General features: G+C 42.3%; 1 protein-coding gene across 2 annotated transcripts in view; it reads left to right on the top strand.

Annotated features, from left to right (window-relative positions):
* Positions 1–17,556, top strand: part of GRIN2A (glutamate ionotropic receptor NMDA type subunit 2A) — a 379,488-nt gene that overhangs the window by 301,624 nt on the left and 60,308 nt on the right. For both annotated transcript variants that reach the window (XM_036827160.1, XM_036827162.1), the window contains one exon: positions 7,025–7,185. In XM_036827160.1, coding sequence (XP_036683055.1) covers positions 7,025–7,185 — 161 coding nt within the window. The remainder of the gene's footprint in view (positions 1–7,024; positions 7,186–17,556) is intronic.

The raw sequence follows: 17,556 nt of genomic DNA, 5'->3' as shown, positions 1-17,556 counted from the left end.
TTGACTTGGGGGAAGGGGATGTCAGGGTTATCTGGCACTTAGTAGATGCTCAGTGCACACTTGTTGATTGAACGAGAAATGCATGGTGTGTTGGATGCTGCGGGCACCCCGCCTGGGGCCTAGGATCCCTTTCTCAGTTCTGTGTGCCCAGCCTCACCTTTGCTGACAAAGGTTCATACCAGGGACCTTCAGAGGATGATTACCTTGGGGCACTGAAATGGTAAATGCCTGGATTTTTTTTTTTTTTTTTTTTGCCTGGATATTTTTATGTCCCCCAAATCTTGCAGTTGCCTGTAACCAGTGGCTAACCAGTGTGAGAGTACAAAAGCCCAGCTGTTCTGTTGCTTCTAGGCAAACTCAGAGGTGCAGTTTACTCCCCAGAGCTCCCTGCAGGATCAGGCTGAGGCTGAGACTTTGCTCATGGTCACACCCTTGGTTGGCTTCCTCACCTTCCCTTACCTTCTTCCCCCATGTCCTTCCTGGTTTCTCCTGGAGCCCTTCCTTAATAAATCATGCTCAGCCGATTCCTTGGCTCACCTAAAGCACATGGCATCTGGGAGGCAGCGGAGAAAGCCCTACACTCAGAGTCAGGAAAGTTGGGTTCCTTTTCCTCTCTGCCACATACTAGCTGTGTGATGCCTTTATTGTTGTGTAACCTTGCTGTGCCCCCTAGTTCCTCTCTGAACATTTGGGAATCACCGTTGTGGTAAGGATGGAAGGAGGCTGCACATGTGACTGTGCCCAGTAGCCTGTAACTGTTATGTGATTCCATCACGTCATGGGAGCAAATGTACAGTTCCTAGAATAAGTGACCAGAGGTACATTGGAAGCAGTGGGAAACCAAGTTTTGGATGAGAAGATTCTTCAAGAAAGTAGTTGGCAGCATATTTTGCTTTTTGTTGCTATTTTCAATAGCAAGGGGGAAAAATCCCTTGCTACCTAGTTTTGGGTCTAATAACATGACTGCTTGTGGGAAAACTAATTAGAAACACTAATAGTTAGACTGACCTTCTCTGACTTGGAAACATCTAGTAACAGATACCATATCCTCATGAGATGCAGCTCAGTTTCCATGCTCAGAGTGTTAGCAGCAAGCAGATAGCTCTTAATTAAATGTTTGATACAATTAGATAAACAGCAAAATTCCTAGAGTAAATAAGCTAAATGCTCCCAGAAGATTAATGGCAGATACACCAAGAAAGTCTGCAAAATAAAAATCTATACTGAATCAATTTATTTTAATATGTACACAAGTGTTCTTTTTTTTTTCTTTCTTTCTTTCTTTTTGTCATGAATACCTATGTAACAACTCAGGTTTATAATACTTTTAAGCCATTTGCATACTTGCTGTGAAAGAAGCACCTTTGGAGCCCACAGTGTGCTCAGATGAGCTTGGGGTTAAATTATACGTAGGTAAATTCATGGGTAGATGCTTCCCTAGGAATTATTAAAGAAGTTGGAATGTTGGTGGCGACCCTTCCCAAAATGTTGGGTGTTACTGTGGTTGGTGAAATCCATCCCTGGGAGGCAGACTAATGTAGTGGAAAAAGCAACACCATAGGGGTCAGATGGATCTGGATTCAAATCCTGACCTTGCCATATAGTAGTTGTATGGCCTTCAGTGTGTCAGTATCCCCACAGCTTAATTTCCTGATAGAGGAGGTTTAATACCATTCTGGCGAGGTTGATATGAGGATTAGGAATAATCCTCACACCGTGCCTGGCACATGGTAGATAATCCTACTATAAATGGTATTTCTTCCCTCAACCCTCCTCCCACCCCCCTCCACTACCTCTCCCCTCTCCTTTTCATCTCCCTCCTCTCCCTCCTCATGACCATCACTATTGCCTAATTCGAACCATTCCTCACTTCTGGGGTCTGAAATATTATTGCACGGAGTTGGCCTTTTGTGACAGCAGTGGAGGAAATTCGGGGAATGTACCTTGTGGATGAGCCCATACATGTGTTCTCGTGGAGTTGTGCTGGGTGAGCCTCGTCCACCATTCTTATTGGTTGAGTGGAGGCCTCTGAGCCTCTCCTCCCTCTTAAGGACCACAGCAGTTTGATGCTACATCCAGAAGCATGTGGAGCTCACCAGTGGGAGAAGACCTTACTAGAAACAGGGGCTCTAGTAGCCAGACATTCCTTACTTATGTCCACAGAAGATAGATATTTTTTAATAATTGTGTATTTTTTGGTTCACAAGAGAAATAAAGAAATGTCCTGATTAATTGCCGCATTTTTCCTAGAAGTTTTACTTCCCAGACCTGTATCTCTACTTCGTCCGTCATAATGCACTTGCTATGACTTATTCGCTGGAATGACTCTCAGACCTGTCCACATACCAAATGGAAAAAAAAATGTAGAGTACAATCCTCTGATCTTCTGTTCTCTACATTGGAGGGAAACTGGATCCTTTATTTGACTAAAGTCATGCTGGGTATTAACAGGTGATAAGGTGATGTTTATCAAGCATTAGGGGATGCCATTAAACACTCTAATTGCAAAAGCAATCTTCAGTTTACAGATGGAGAAACAGAGTCTCAGAGAGTTTAAGCAACTGCCCCAAATGTCTCAGTTCCAAAGTAGCAGATGAAAAGCCCAAGGCTAGGTGCAGCCAGTTAATATGAACCATGAGGGCAACCTTGCGAGAGAAGCTGTGAGGAGTTCTGCTGACTCTGGGCTTCATGATTACGTTGCCCTGTGGTCTTGTTGATGGGGGAGACCTCTGCACCACCGCTTCCTGCGCTGGAGCCCACATTCGTTTCTTCCTGCTTGCACGTGGAACTCTCTGGGAGAAAGTTGCATCAGAAATCATTCCCCTAAGAAACACAGAGTGTGCCCTCGACGCTAGGCCCTGGGATTCCGGCGATGAGTCATCCTTGCCTCTATTTTTCACACTGTAGGTCGTGACTCTTTAGGGAGTCATGAAATTAAGAGTTGTGACCATTAAAATAGTAGATCACCATGGATTACATCAGAGTATATCCTAAGTAGAAAGTGTGTGTTTACAGGGTGGAGATGGAAGATGTATTGTGAGTCATGCTTTAAAAAGTTTGACAGCCTTTAGTTGAGCGGGAAAGGTTTCTAGGGCTGGGTGCCAGGCTGAATTTAGTGTGGGTGAGGGTACAATCAAGGCCAGAGACGTGTGGAAATTCATCACCGAGGCTGAATCTCTGTCTCTATCGCTGTGCAAACCAAACGCAGGGAAGGAAGGGAATCTAAAAGAGCTGCGTGTCTCCTCTGCTACAGATGGTGAGTGAAGGGGAAGGCAGTTAGGCAAATAGGCCATCAGATGTCTCGCAAGATTGGGAGCGGCTGCTACAATGACTAGATTTATGAGCAGTGCTGCTGCCTCTGTGCCCCTGAGCCGACAGCTGCTGTGCAAACAGGCCTGGGCTGGTGCCTCCCCTTTTAGGTGGTGCGTTGAGGCACTGCTTGCCTGAGTGAGTGCAAAGAGCATTTGCTGTTCACACACACGCTTGTACACACACATGCTTGTACACACATGCTTGTACACACACGCTTGTACACACACGTGTACATGCTTATACACACACACACTTGTACACACACACGCTTGTACACACACACACGCTCCCAACACAAGGCGCCCAGCAGGAGGACCTCATTTGGACAAGGCATGGCCACTTCCCCCAAATCCAGTTATGGCTGCTTATTAGGCAGCAGCATGCCTAATTTAAGGGGAGCAATCTTCAACTGGAAAGTTTAATTAACAGTGAAAAGAAGTGTGAGTCTAGAAAAAAGAATAGTGTTTTTGATTAGCCTGACTCTTGGGTAAACTTGGACGCTTCCTCCGGCAGTTCTCAGTTCCGTGGAAGACATGCTGACGTGGAAATCTGAGAGACCTCTGGATCCCAGCCCTGGTTCTGCTGGAGATTTGCTGGCTGTCCTTCCCTCTCTGGGTCTCAAGGTCCTCACCTCTAAAAGAGGAGAGGTCGCTAGTAATGGTTCTCGAGGAATGATAGAGTTCAGACCTTAGGTTTGAAATCTGGGCTGCTGTTTACAAGGAGCGTAATCTTAAGTAGGTAATGGAATCTCTCTGAGCCTCAGTTTTTTCATCTGTAAAGTGGAGCCTCAAAGATTAGCTACCGGGCAGGGTTGTTGTGAGTATTAAATGAGCCAGTGTTTGTAAAGTTTTCAGCACAGTGCTGGCCCCCAGCAAATCCTCAAAACATGTTAGTCATTATAACCATCACTCTCTAGTTCCAGAATTCCATATTTCATAGAAAAATGAGGCCCAGGTTACTTTTTTGCCCACGATGATGGCAGAAATGACGAGTAAGAGTAGTTTTATTTTTGAGTGCTTACTCTGTTGCAGGCACTATTCTAATTACTTGACAAAAGTTGTAGTTTTAGATCTTCCCATTGACCCCATAAGGGAAGTACTCATGTGTTTCCCACTTTGCAGACGGAAAATAAGTGGAGGCAGCGGGAAGTAAGGTGGCTTCTCTAAGGCCCAACAGTCTGTAAGGGATAGAACCTGACTTTGGAACCTGTGAGGCTGAGCTCACACTTGTAACCATTGCCTTGTGCTGCCTCTAGATTTTAACTGTATTTCTGGGACTTAGACCTAGTTCTCTGGACTCCCAATCTGGTTAGGTTGCCCCAAACACTGAAGGTGTGAACAGATGGGGAGCAAAGAACCTTTTCTCTACCCTTCTAGATAGTTCTGCCTGGTCTAAGAATTAAATTGACATGAGGCAGATTAACAGGAGAAAATCTAACTTAATTTCTTATATACGGGAACCCCACATATATGAGAGGTTCAGAGACAGAAAGGTAAAATGAGGTAGATGTACCATCCTGAGCTAAGGAATAGGCTAGGGGCCTGGGGCTCCAGGGGGGAGGAGGGTAATTCACAGGATGATGAGAAGAGCAGACGTTGAGTAATTAAATGTTTGCCTGTCATAGGTCATAAAATGTTATTTCTGGTAATAACTCTTATTATGGGCAACGCCCCCAATTTAAATTCTTTAACGGAGCAGGGAAAGTTCCTCTTGAGCCCACAGGGTCTCAATTGCCTTCAGCTCAAAATAAATCATGTGCCAAAGTGGCACATCTTGGGGAAGGGATAAATTAGGAGTTTGGGATTAGCAGATACAAACTACTCTATATAAAATAGATAAACAACAAGTCCTACTGTATAGCACAGGGAATTATATTCAGTATCTTGTAATAAACTATAATGGAAAAGAATATGAAAAAGAATATATATATTCTTATATATATATATATCCATATATATATATGAATCACTTTGCTGTACACCAGAAACTAACACAACCTTGTAAATCAACTATACGCCAATAAAAATTTTTTTAAGAAAGAATAGAAAAATTCAAGACCAGATAGCTTCACTGGTGAATTTTACCAAATAGTTTTAAAGGAGAATTAACACCAATCCTTCTCAAACTCTTTAGAAAAATAGAGGAGGAACACTACCTAACTCCTTCTCTGAGGCCAGAATTTCCTTGATACCAAACTAGACAAAGGAATCACAAGAAAAAAAATGATAGACCAATATCTTTTTAAAATATTGATGCAAAAATCCTCACCAAAATACCAGCAAACCAAATCAAGCAGCAGCACATAAAAAGAAAAATATGCCATGACCAAGTGAGATTTAACCCAAGAATGCATGGGTGATTAAACGTATGAAAATAAGTCAATGCAGTACACAACATTAATAGAATGAAAAAATAACCACATGATCAAAGTGGCACATGTTGGGGAGGCCTGACCCCCTTCACAGACAACATCAGCCAATCAGAGAAACCCAGTAGAGCATGGGCAGTGAGCCTTGATGGAGGCTCAAGAGACCATACCAGGCATGGGCATCACCGGGAAGCTAATGGTTAGTATGGACTTCAGCTCAAGAAACGTTCATGGAACCTGCCATTATGCCTGGGATGTGTTAGGACCCCAATAAGTATTGCAGGCGTGCATGAGCGAATGAATGAATGATGGCTGGAGAATGAGTGAATGACATAGAGTCTTTGTATGGGAAGAAAAATAATTGTCCCTCTACCCTTCCAGGTTCTTGGTGGAGACCCCCACCCTCCATAATAAATGACAGATTTAACAGGAGAAAAACATGTATACCATCTGTATATATGGGAGATACCCAAGAAAACTGAGTAGCTCCCCGAAATAGCCCAAACCACCAGCTTAAATACTATCTTCAGCTGAAGACAGAAGAAAGATGTAGGGTAATGGGAGGCGTGATGGGGGTGGGGGGAGAAGGAAAGGCCAGTTCTGGGAGGAGACCAGGAAGAGCACAGTAAACAAGGGTATGGTAGTGATGCAGATTTAAGTTGCTGCTTTCTCCATTGATAAGAGTTTTAGAGATTTAGTCATCCTCTTCCAGACACAGAGAGGAAGACACCCTCATGAATATAAGATTTTGCCTGTTCCAAAAGAGTTAACTTCTACTCAGTTTTCAGAGTTTCTCCTGTGTCTGCTGTTTCTTAAAAAATAACCAGCCCCCAGATAATCCGTATGCCAAAGAGGCATATTTCGGGACTGGCAAATTCTGCTCCCCTTTGTCATTTTCTGGGTGAGGTGAAAGAAATTGTAAACGGGGTCCAGAGAAGGGAGTGATTGGTGAGGATCTCAGAAAATTTCATGATAAGGCAGATGAATGAACTGAAGTCATACATTAATTCCAGCTTAATCAGCATTTCCTGAGCACTGCCCGTGAGCCTAGGACTAGGCCGGTCTCTATAATGGAGACGAAAAATTCCGTCCAACAGATACCTAGTGCACACCCAGCCAGCCCCTGTGCTGGGCACTGAGGAGCAGTAAGGAAGAAGACAGACACTGTTTCTGACTTCCTGGAGCTCCCAGACCAGTGGAAGGTGTGATTAAGTAGAAAGGAAGCACAAAAATGAGTGGGTTTTTACTGTCCTGTGCTAGCGCGTGCATATGTGTAACTCCTGAGGCAAGACAGAATGATGACTGATTCTTCCTCCTCCTCCTTCTTTCTCTGTCTCTCTTCAGTTTCAGAGACCTCACGACTATTCCCCTCCCTTTCGATTTGGCACGGTGCCCAACGGCAGTACGGAGAGAAACATTCGGAACAACTACCCCTACATGCATCAGTACATGACCAAATTTAACCAGAAGGGAGTAGAGGACGCCTTGGTCAGCTTGAAAACAGGGTAAGGATGACGGTTTCTTTTGCTCTGCAGGCCTGCCCATCCACACACCTTACAGAAAATGACTGCACGCCTTGCCTTTGTGCTTGTCTGCCCCCACTGTTGTATGTTCTCGAGAGCCGAGCTGGAAGTCAAGGAGGCCCCCAGTTGAGGGCTGCTTTTGCTAATCTGATGAGTATCACAGGCTTCCTTCTGAGTTGTGTTAAGAAAAAGCAAATCCAGGACACTTTGAAATGCAGAGAACCAGAGGGGTTTCTTAAACTGATAAAGAAGTTGGTCCAACTCAATGGGATATTTTAGCCAATAGGGAGATCTAAGGAGATGGAGTTTATTTAAAGTGGTGAAAACAAAGTACTGTAAGTTTTTATCTGATTTTAGATAGGAGTTTATGGCATGTAGCTTTCTGTGAAAACTGAGTGTCACGTTGAGGAAGAAGAAAGGAAATATGGAGAGAAAAGCTGAGAACTCAGTCTCTCTAAAGGTACAGCTAACATTTCCGTCTACCTGTTGGCATTGTGGAGGATAGCAGACACGAAATAACTGAAGCTGTAAACAGAAGACCTGTTTTATTACCTTGGACAGTTCTTCAATCGCTCTCAGCCTCATACATAAAATGGGAATAATGATAGGACCTAATTCATAGGAGTTTTATGAGGATTAAGAGAGAAAATTTGCTGCAAAGCATTTCGGACAGTGCCTGGCACAGAGATAGGACATAACTGCTAGTGTTGTTATTTGGTGTAAAGGTTAAATTCTATTCCATGGACTCTTCAACGTTTTGAAAAGTCAGGGAAGTGTGAAATGTGTTTTTGAAAGGGTTCCATTAAAAAAGATTCTGTTTTAAATGAAAGGATTGTTTATTAAGGAAAGTTTTGCTTATCCAGAAAATTTACTTACGTGGACCATCTCAATTGTCAGGGATCCCTGGCAAGTAAAACAGGATGTAGTGCATGCTCCTTGCCGATTAATGCACAGCTTCTTCCTGTGGGCTGTTCTGCAGGCCCATTGCGAAGGCCTTGCTGCTTCTTTGTGTCTGGTGAGGCAGAGGGGGCCCCTCTAAACCATCAAGCCCGGATCTCTGCATAATTTCCAGGAGCTTTGGCCAATGACATTTTGTCATTTCAGTCTCTTTGGAATCTCTTTGGTATCTCAGCAGGGGCTGGGACAGCATTTATTTAGAAGCTGAACCCATTTCTTATCGAAAACTCATTCACACACTGCTCATTCTGGCTTGGAATGACTTTTTAAAACTTTTTACTAAAAAGCATAACAAAAAATGCAGAAAAGTACAAGCATTAAGTATACTGCTGGGTGACTTTGTCCAAACTGATCTGACCATCCAGGTCAATTAACAAGATGTCACCAATCCCTACAACCCCCCACCACACACACACACACACACACACACACACACACACCCTCTTCCAGTTACTATCTTCGTGAGTCGTCCTCACTTCTAAAGCAGTAGGTTCTTTTGCCCTGTTATTCTAACATATAATAAAATCATACCGTATGTTTTCTTTTTTGTTTGTCTTTATTTGACTCACCATTCTGTTAGTGAGATCATTGCGTGTCATTCCAGTTCTTTCATTCTCATTGCTGTGTAGAATTTCACTGTGGGGATATACCACAGTGCACACATCTTTTCTAATCTTGACGAACGTTTAGGGTAGTGTCCCATGTGGGGCTATTATGAGTAAAGTTCCTAAGGGCTTTCTCCTACATGTCTTTTGTTGTACAAGTGAGTACATTTTTCTTGTTATATACCTAAGAGCGGAAATTGCTGAGCTATAGAATGTGGTATGTTCAGTTTTAGTAGATACCAGAAAAGACAAAGTTTTGATGACTTTGCAGCTTAGCCATGGGTATGGGTTTTTGTTTGTTTTCACTGTGGTCTTTTCATCGTATATACTGTTGCTTTGGACAGACCATGAGCGTAAATGTGATGACAATGGTTAGAAAAAATGGTTGAAGGCTGGCTGTTTCCCTCCTCATCCATCTGCCACCCAGAGCACAAAATGGGTTGTTTTCTTTCTTTTTCACTTTTTTAAATAATGCAAACAAAAAGGAGTAGAGAAATAGAAACCGTCCCTGGCCATAAATTGTGCAAATTGTTCTCAGGAAGCCATATAATAGTTATAACATCCATCTTAGCAAACTTGGGCAGATGGTGGGTTACTCTATATTCAATCTCCCATGAGGGGGATGCATGACACTATTACTTTAAACTCAGAAACTAGAGCTAAAGGGGTGGTGAGTCTTTCTTTTTAAGAAACAACTACATGCGCCCTTAGGGGTAAGGACGTTCCTGCGCGGTCCTGGAGAGTCTGTCTCAGGTGGAGTTAGTGATCAATGGGAAGCCACTTACATGTTAACAGGCTTCTCAGTGAATTATTAGAGAGCTGTTTTAAAGTAAATTTTTGAATAGATAGTACATTTACATGATTCAAAAATCAAAAATTATCTATAAACAGATAAAAAGCAGTGGTAAGAGCCTTCCTTCCACAACTGTTCCTTATTTGCCTAGTACCCTCCATAGTAGCCACATTTACGACTTTCCTGTGTGTCCTTCCAGATCTTTCTCTTTCAAAAGCATAAACAGCTACAGAGTTATTTTTTAAAAAAAATTTGTAGTCTTCCATCGTGTGACTGTATCATACGGTATTTAGTGTCAGTCTCCCACTAATGGATATTTAGGATATCATTTTTTGTTGTTACAAACAATACTGCAGTGAATATCCTTACCTATGTGTCACATCCAATGTCAAATAAATTTCTTGGACTGCTGGGTCAAAGACTACACGTAGTAGTAATTTTGACAGACATTGACAGATTTCCCTCCCAAGGAAATTCACCTTTACCATCAATGAATGAGGGTACGTATCTCCCCAAAATCTTTGCCAACACAGTGTATCATCAATCTTCTAAAATTTTGCTAAGATGATAGGTAAAACATGTGCCAAAATATTTTTTAATATGCACCATCTTATTATCAGTAGATTTTTACCAAATGTAATGAAAAGCCTTCTGCAATTCCTTTTTTGAAAGTGTGCCTCATTTTTTTCTGTTGATTTGATAGTTTTTCTTATTAATTTATCTATTAGAGAAATGAGCCCTTTATTTGTGATGTGATTACAAATGTTTGTCCCAGTTTTTTTGCTGCTGTTAGTTTGTCTTTTGAGCTTGTAGATATTTTTTTTCCACGGAGATCTATGTTTTTTGTAGTCACACCTATCAGTCTTTTTTATGGCTTCTGGAGTTTGAGTCGTAATTCAAAAATCCTTTTCACTCAGGTTACAAAATAATTTTCTCCTGTTTCTATTTTGGTGGCATTTTTAATATTCGGAATTTTTCTTGGTGTAGAGTATGAGAGATGAATACAACTCCTCAAATGATTATGAGAACCAAAATTTAAGAACTGCCACCACCAAACTGCACCAAGATCTGACAATCTCTTTGTGTTGATCGTATCTGTTCATCATCCCGAGACTTATGTCTTTCAAGTGTCTACTTCACCACACTTAGTTGCCTTTTCCCTCTCCCATCTCATTTGCTTTTAAAATTTTTCTTTATGAAATACATTACTTTAAAATATGAAATGTATTATGAAATAATTTTACAAGAGTAAATATCATGAGGGTTTAAGGAATAATAAAACAAACTTCTCATGTAATAATAATACTAAACTCCAGCTTTAAAAAATAGTCATTCCCTTCCTTCACCTTGTACAGCATCTCTAGAAGTTTGTATCCCTCTGGAAGGTGGAGGGAGGTACCCTATGTGTTTCTGAATTGTTGAATTTCAGGATATTCCTACCCCCAATACCCTTAAATCCAGTGAGGCTTGGCTTAAAAAACCCAGAGCATGTAGCTCAGCTACTGGGTCCTGCCCCTCCACCCACAAGTCTCAGTGATATCTGTGGCTTAGTGAATATATGTTCGTATACACCAAGGTCAGTGAAATGGGGAAGCTTCTTTATGGGTTGTAACTTCCTGGAAGAGTCTGGGACACAAGGGGGATTTTGCATTATGGTTGAATGAGGGTCCCAGCTTGGTCTGAGTCTGGGCTCTATCATTAGCTATCTGTGGCCTTAGACTAGTCACGTCACCTCTCTGAACCTCAGTTTCCCTATCTAAAAAGTGAAAGGGCTGGATTCTCCGATCTCTGAAAGAACTCTGAGATTCTTTTACTTGTGTCAACACTTGAACACTTATTTAGAACTTTCCAAAACACAAAATCCAGACAAACCACAATTATAAACAGCTGTCATTTTTGCAGAAAGGATTTAGAATAATTCTCCAAAGCTGGGTGTCTCCAAGCCTGGCCAATGGACCAGCTCTACCTGAATCAAATGGTTACTTGTAAAAACGCAGATTTCTGGACCCAACACAAGACCTTCTCTTTACCGATGGAGCCTGTGAATTTGCATTTTAGCAAGCGTGCTGCTGCTCTGGGTGATTTGATACAAGCTAAAATTTGAGAACTACTGTTCTAAAAGAGTTCAAGAAATACATTACGCATATAAAGAGTAAGCCAGCCAATATAAACATGTAGCTTATCTTCGGGACGCAGAATCACCTAAGAGCATAGGGACAGAGAAACTTGAAACTGAGTTGTTAAGTGTCATTTGAAACTAAGTTGTTAAGTATCATTGTTTGTTGAAATTTATAATAAATGGAGATAAAGTATCCCAGAAAATATCAAGTAAATCAGTGAGAAAGTAGGATTTGCACCAAATGTTTGTTGTACAGACATTGATAGGTGAGGTTTTCCAGGAACAGGTCTGTTCTGACATGTGGGGTTCTCCCGAACCAGAGGTGGAAGAGCATTTCATGACCCCAGGTTTCTACACCAATGTTTCACAAAGCGTCGCCTAAGTCTGAATCAGTAGCGGTGCTAATAAAGATGTGGATTCCTGAGCCCCACTGAGCCAACAGAACCAGAATCTCTGGGGCAGGGGCCTGGGAATCTGCATGCTTTAACAAGCTCTTCAGGTGATTCTGATGCACACTAATCAAATTTTGGGACCATCTGCTTTAGAAGAGGGAACTGAAGCTGAAATGAGTGGAGACAGATTTAGATTTATAAATGCTCAGTCATCAGAAGCTGATGTTCTCCAAGCAGTTTTGGCAAGTAGGCAAACTGCAAGCATAGCACTTATGCCAGATTTAAATTAAAAAATCAACATTCCTACGACTCTGAAGAGGCTAATATTTGAAGACATATTGGGATGGTTTATGTTTTTTACTTTATCTGATTTTCATGTCCAATTATGTGTATGTAAATTTATGAAAAGTCCAGTTTCCTTAGAAGCTTTAATTTTCGGCCTTCAGACCCCCTGTCCCCTGTCTGATTTCATTTCCAGCCCAACAATGTTGGGAAACAGACGGGCATCTTTTGCCTTCACTTACATTGAGTAGTTTGGGAGAAGAATTGGAAAGGAGGGTTGCCTTTTGCCAATAGGCATTTTTCTACAAGGCCCAAACTGTAAAATGTGTCTGTAAAAATAAAAGGATGAGGGTGGTCACATCTATTTGCAAGTGTCAGAACTGCCTTTATAGAAGAGGTGAGCACTGAACCCTGTCCTAAGACGTAGCTTCTCCAAGCCTGCAGGAGTGAGGAATCCCCGTTTTGAGAGGTTAATTCATTGAATATTGAGAGATGGTGTTCTGTGAGGAATGGACAGGACCAAGAAGAGGAAGGGCTCAGCATGAGCAGAGGCGTGGAGGAACACAAATTTAGGTTTGGATGAGTTAAGTCGGCAGTGCCTCTGGGACAACATCATCATATTTCATCTCTGCATTGATTGAAACCGAACAATCTGTGAGATGCAGCTCCAAGCGCTTCGCATGCATAATCTCATTTAATCCTCAGAACACTCCTAAGAGCTGAGTACTATCACTCCTATGACCTGAGTACTATTACTCCTATGACCTGAGTATTATTATTCCTTTGAGCAGTGTACTATTACTCCTATGAGCTGGGTACTTTACTCCTTTGAGCTGGGTACTTTACTCCTTCGAGCTGGGTACTATTACTCCTATGAGCTGGGTGCTTTAAGAGATGAAGAACCTAAGGCTCTACAAGGTTAACTAATTACCCAACACGCTGTTTAACTAAGAACTTACATTGTAGAATTATTGACTGTAGGAGTTAGGCTTGCTTCCCAACTTGGCAATGCCGGGGAGGCAGCTGGATATATGAGGTCAGAGCTCAAGGGAGAATTGGAGACTGAAGTTACATATTATATTACTGGGGAGGAAGAAATGTTCCTCTACCCTTCTAGATTCTTATGGCCGGTCTGAGAATTAAACCGACGTGAGGCATATTAACAAGAGAAAATCAAACAGAAGTTTAATAACGTGTATACATGAGAGAGACCTGAGTAACTCTCCAAAATGGCCAAATCCTCACCTTAAATACCATCTTCAGCTAAAGACAAAAGAGGATGTTGAGGGTAGTGGTTTGGGACTTCAGAGGGGAGGAAGGCAATTCACATGGAGATGGAAGAGCAAATGCTTGGTAAATAAACACTTGTTGGACCAGGCAGAGACAATGTAGTATACTCTGATCTCTAGGCCCTGCCTAGAGTTTTCCTCACCACACTTAGCCCACCATATTCTCTGCTGACAGCTCTAATCTGGGAACAGGCCCTCAGTCTAATTCTTTCAGGCAGTTAGGAGGAAGGTCAGAGTTTCTTCTTGAGTCTTTTGGGCCTTGATTGTTTTCAACTTGAAGTAATCTGCATGCCATAGAGATTCTTCGGGGTGGCAAATTTTATATATATGTATATATATATATTTAATATTGTATATAATATACATGTATTATATAATACATAATTATCAATTGACAATCTGGGAGTTGATAAGATCATAGCATCATTGTTTCCATCCTCAAAAGAAACTGGTCCAGGGATGTTGTACTTGCCAAGGTAGACCAGGAAGGCATAAGGATGCTCTTTGATGTTGAGTTGCCATGCAGAGCAAGTTCTTTCAAGGGTGCCATCCAAGCACGATTTATGAGCTATGTTTTGTCAGTCAAGCAGAATCCCACTCAGAGGGTTCATTTCCAGATGCTGAGTTCGATAACAGGCGTAGACCTCAAGGTTCAGTGAGCTGTTGTCTTAACTGGAATAGCGTCGTCTCCAGAGAACATCAGAGCTACAGTGACCTGGTTTCTGAGATCCACCCCCACACTGCAAGTAAAGCTCAGAAATAATTGCTACCACATCAGAGAGGTAGGAATTTTACCCTTAATAAAAACTCAAGGAAGCAGAGACATCTTTTTTGTACTTGAAATTATCTCTTGTGAAACTCCATTAAAACTATATTAATGGATGTTCAAGGCCACCCATAAAGTATTAAAAATAGAAAAAAATGGGGGAAAAGTTGAATAAAATGGGATCCCAATTCTGTAAAGATGGAAAGAGAAGGAAAGAGAGAAAAGAAGAAAGGAGACTGAAATGAAATACATCAAAGGTTATCAGAGATATTGCTAGATGACGAGGGTTGTGGGCTTCTTTCTACCCCTTTTATACTTAACACATTTTCTGCAACAAAAGTATTACTTATAATAAGAAGAAAAAAAGTTTCTTTTGAACATAATTCTTCAGTTCTTCCTGCATTTCCTTCGGGTATTTGTACACATGTTCATAGTTTACACACATTGAATCGGTGTCCATGCAAATCTGTTTGACTTTTCTCAGTTAAATCTGTATGGTTTTGTTGGACAATTATCACATTTAATGACTAGGGGATATTTCACTGAGCTAGAGGAAGAGTAATTAATTTAACTTTTACTGCTGTGCATTTTCATCATACCTTGTCTGGCGTTGGAGGGCCCTCCAAGAAATAGTTATTTCAGAAACCTTGCTGATACCATTATTGTACCAATTTGTTCACAATGTCATCCTACCTCATTTCTCAGACTTCTGTACCGTAAACAGCATTGTTTTTCTTCACTGTAAGATTCTTTTATCTTGTGGACAACGCAAGTCCTGTAACTACTTGTAGTGTTCTTTTTGCTTGGGCTTCTACATAATTCGGAGCTTAATTTATGATCTTCTGTTAGCAACTACGGAGAGCTTATGGCCTGAATATCTGCTTTCAGACTTTCCCTAAGCCCTTACCTGCTATTCCATCTCGGAATTCAGTTCACTCAAATTGCTTTATCCATATGTTTAAACCTTCTTCTACTGCAGTTTGAATAACCTGCCTGAATTGTTTTGGGAACTAAGAGAGGTATTTCGAACTGACAGATACCATTTACTGGGAGCTTACCTGTGTGCCAGGTACTGTTCTGAATGCTTTGCCTGCAGTATCTTATTTAAACCTCATAACAACCCTATGAGATAGTGATTATCATGATTTTCATTTACAATCGAGGAAATAGGCACAGAGAGATTAAAATAGCTCGTCTGTGGTCACACTTGCTCCAGAGCCTATGCTTTGAGTCACAACTTAAAATACTAAATATGAACATTCCCGTAACAGTGCACAATTAGCCTGTTTCTAATTACGCAGTATTACACAAAACCAAGAACTAATTTTGTTCATAATTTAAAATGTCTCTTTTTCCTTTGAAAGTCTTGATACTGCTTTTAAAATGGTCAATATTTCTTCTTTCATTGAAATGGAGAAAAAAAATGAACTCACAGAGGAAAACCAACCAAAAAAAGGATGTATTCCTTATATTCGGATACACGTGGTTAGGAAATTCTCCCTGGGGAGACTGAACAAGCAGGAGCTTCCTGGCAGATTCCATCTCCTTGTCTCCTTAGGAATCACCTCTGCTTATTGATTGTCAGATGCACGTGGAGACTTCAAATATGTCATCTCATTTCATCCTGATTCAACTCTGCCAAATAGGTGTTGTCTCCATTTTGCAGAAGGTGAAACTGAGGCTCAAGGAGCAGAAGCAACTTGTTCAAAGGTTACGTGATTGGCAGAGCTGGCATTCAGACTCGGCCCATCACCTCTTTCTACTCATGACATCTAACTGTCTGCTTGTCCTGACAAGTGAAGGATTCTGGGAAGGGTTGGACACCTTTGCTATGAGGCGTGTGAGGCGGAGTGGCGGGGCGGGGGGGAGGTGGAACCAGGGAAGCTGGCGCTCCTGCCCATCAGTGGCTCAGATTTGGAAAATCTCAGTAGTGTGCTTCCTTTCTCTCCACTGTGAAAACTGTAAACAAGCTCCCACTGACCCAGGTGCTGAAATGGTCTCGGTGTTAAAGCATCAGCCCTGTGTGCTCTCTTGCTCTAGGAGCAGGGAGGAGTGAGTTTTCCTGGTGCCGGGCTAGCTCAGGCCATGGGAGGCCTTAGCACAGGTTGGGAGATGCTGTCCATACCCCGTGGTGAGTGCCTGAGGCCTAGACAGCAGCCTCTGCCTTAGCAAGTCCAGCCTCATTCCATCGAGGGAAATGCAGGTGGAAGAGCAGTAGGAACTCGGGTACCATGCCTCAGGTTTCCCCACTGTGGTAGTTCCCTGTGGCTGCCATAACAAATAACCACAAACTTGGGGGTTTAAAACAAGAGAAATGTATTCTCCCCTAGTTTTGGAGTCCAGAAGTTTAAAAGCAAGGTATGGGCAGGGCCACACTCCCTCCGAAGGCTCTGGGGAGAATTGTCCTGTCTCTTCCTGCTTCTGGGGCCTCTTGGCTTGTGGCAGCATCATTCAAATCTCTGCCTATGTCTCCATATGACCTTGTTCCTTGTGTGTCTCCTCTTTTTTCTAATATATTTATTTATTTATTTTTGGCTGCGTTGGGTCTTTGTTGCTGCACGTGGGCTTTCTCTAGTTGCGGTGAGTGGGGGCTACTCTTCATTGCAGTGCGCGGGCTTCTCATTGCGGTGGCTTCTCTTGCTGCGGAGCACGGGCTCTAGGTGCGCGGGCTTCAGTAGTTGTGGCATGCGGGCTTCAGTAGTTGTGGCGTGTGGGCTTAGTAGTTGTGGCGTGTGGGCTCAGTAGTTGTGACTCGCGGGCTCTAGAGCGCAGGCTCAGTTGTTGTGGCGCACGGGCTTAGTTGCTCTGCAGCATGTGAAATCTTCCCAGACCAGGGCTCAAACCCGTGTCCCCTGCATTGGCAGGCGGATTCTTAACCACTGCACCACCAGGGAAGTCCCTCCTCTTCTTATAAGGGATTTTTCTTCTAAGTCATCAGATTTAGGACCCACCTAAGTCCAGGATGATTTTGTCTTGAGATCCTTCACTAATTACATCTGGAAAGACCCAATTTCCAAATAAGATTACATTCTCAGGTTCTGGTGGATGTGAATTTGGGGAGGACACTATTCAACCCAACACAGTCCCTTAGGTACCAGTGTGACCTCCTCTGACAGGTGTCCGACGTGAGCACTGCCGCAGAAGGCTCTC

The sequence above is a fragment of the Balaenoptera musculus genome, chromosome 15 (assembly GCF_009873245.2).
Source record: "Balaenoptera musculus isolate JJ_BM4_2016_0621 chromosome 15, mBalMus1.pri.v3, whole genome shotgun sequence".
NCBI lineage: Eukaryota > Metazoa > Chordata > Mammalia > Artiodactyla > Balaenopteridae > Balaenoptera > Balaenoptera musculus.
The sequence above is the reverse complement of the archived record's forward strand: the minus strand, read 5'-3'. Positions and strand labels throughout refer to the sequence as shown.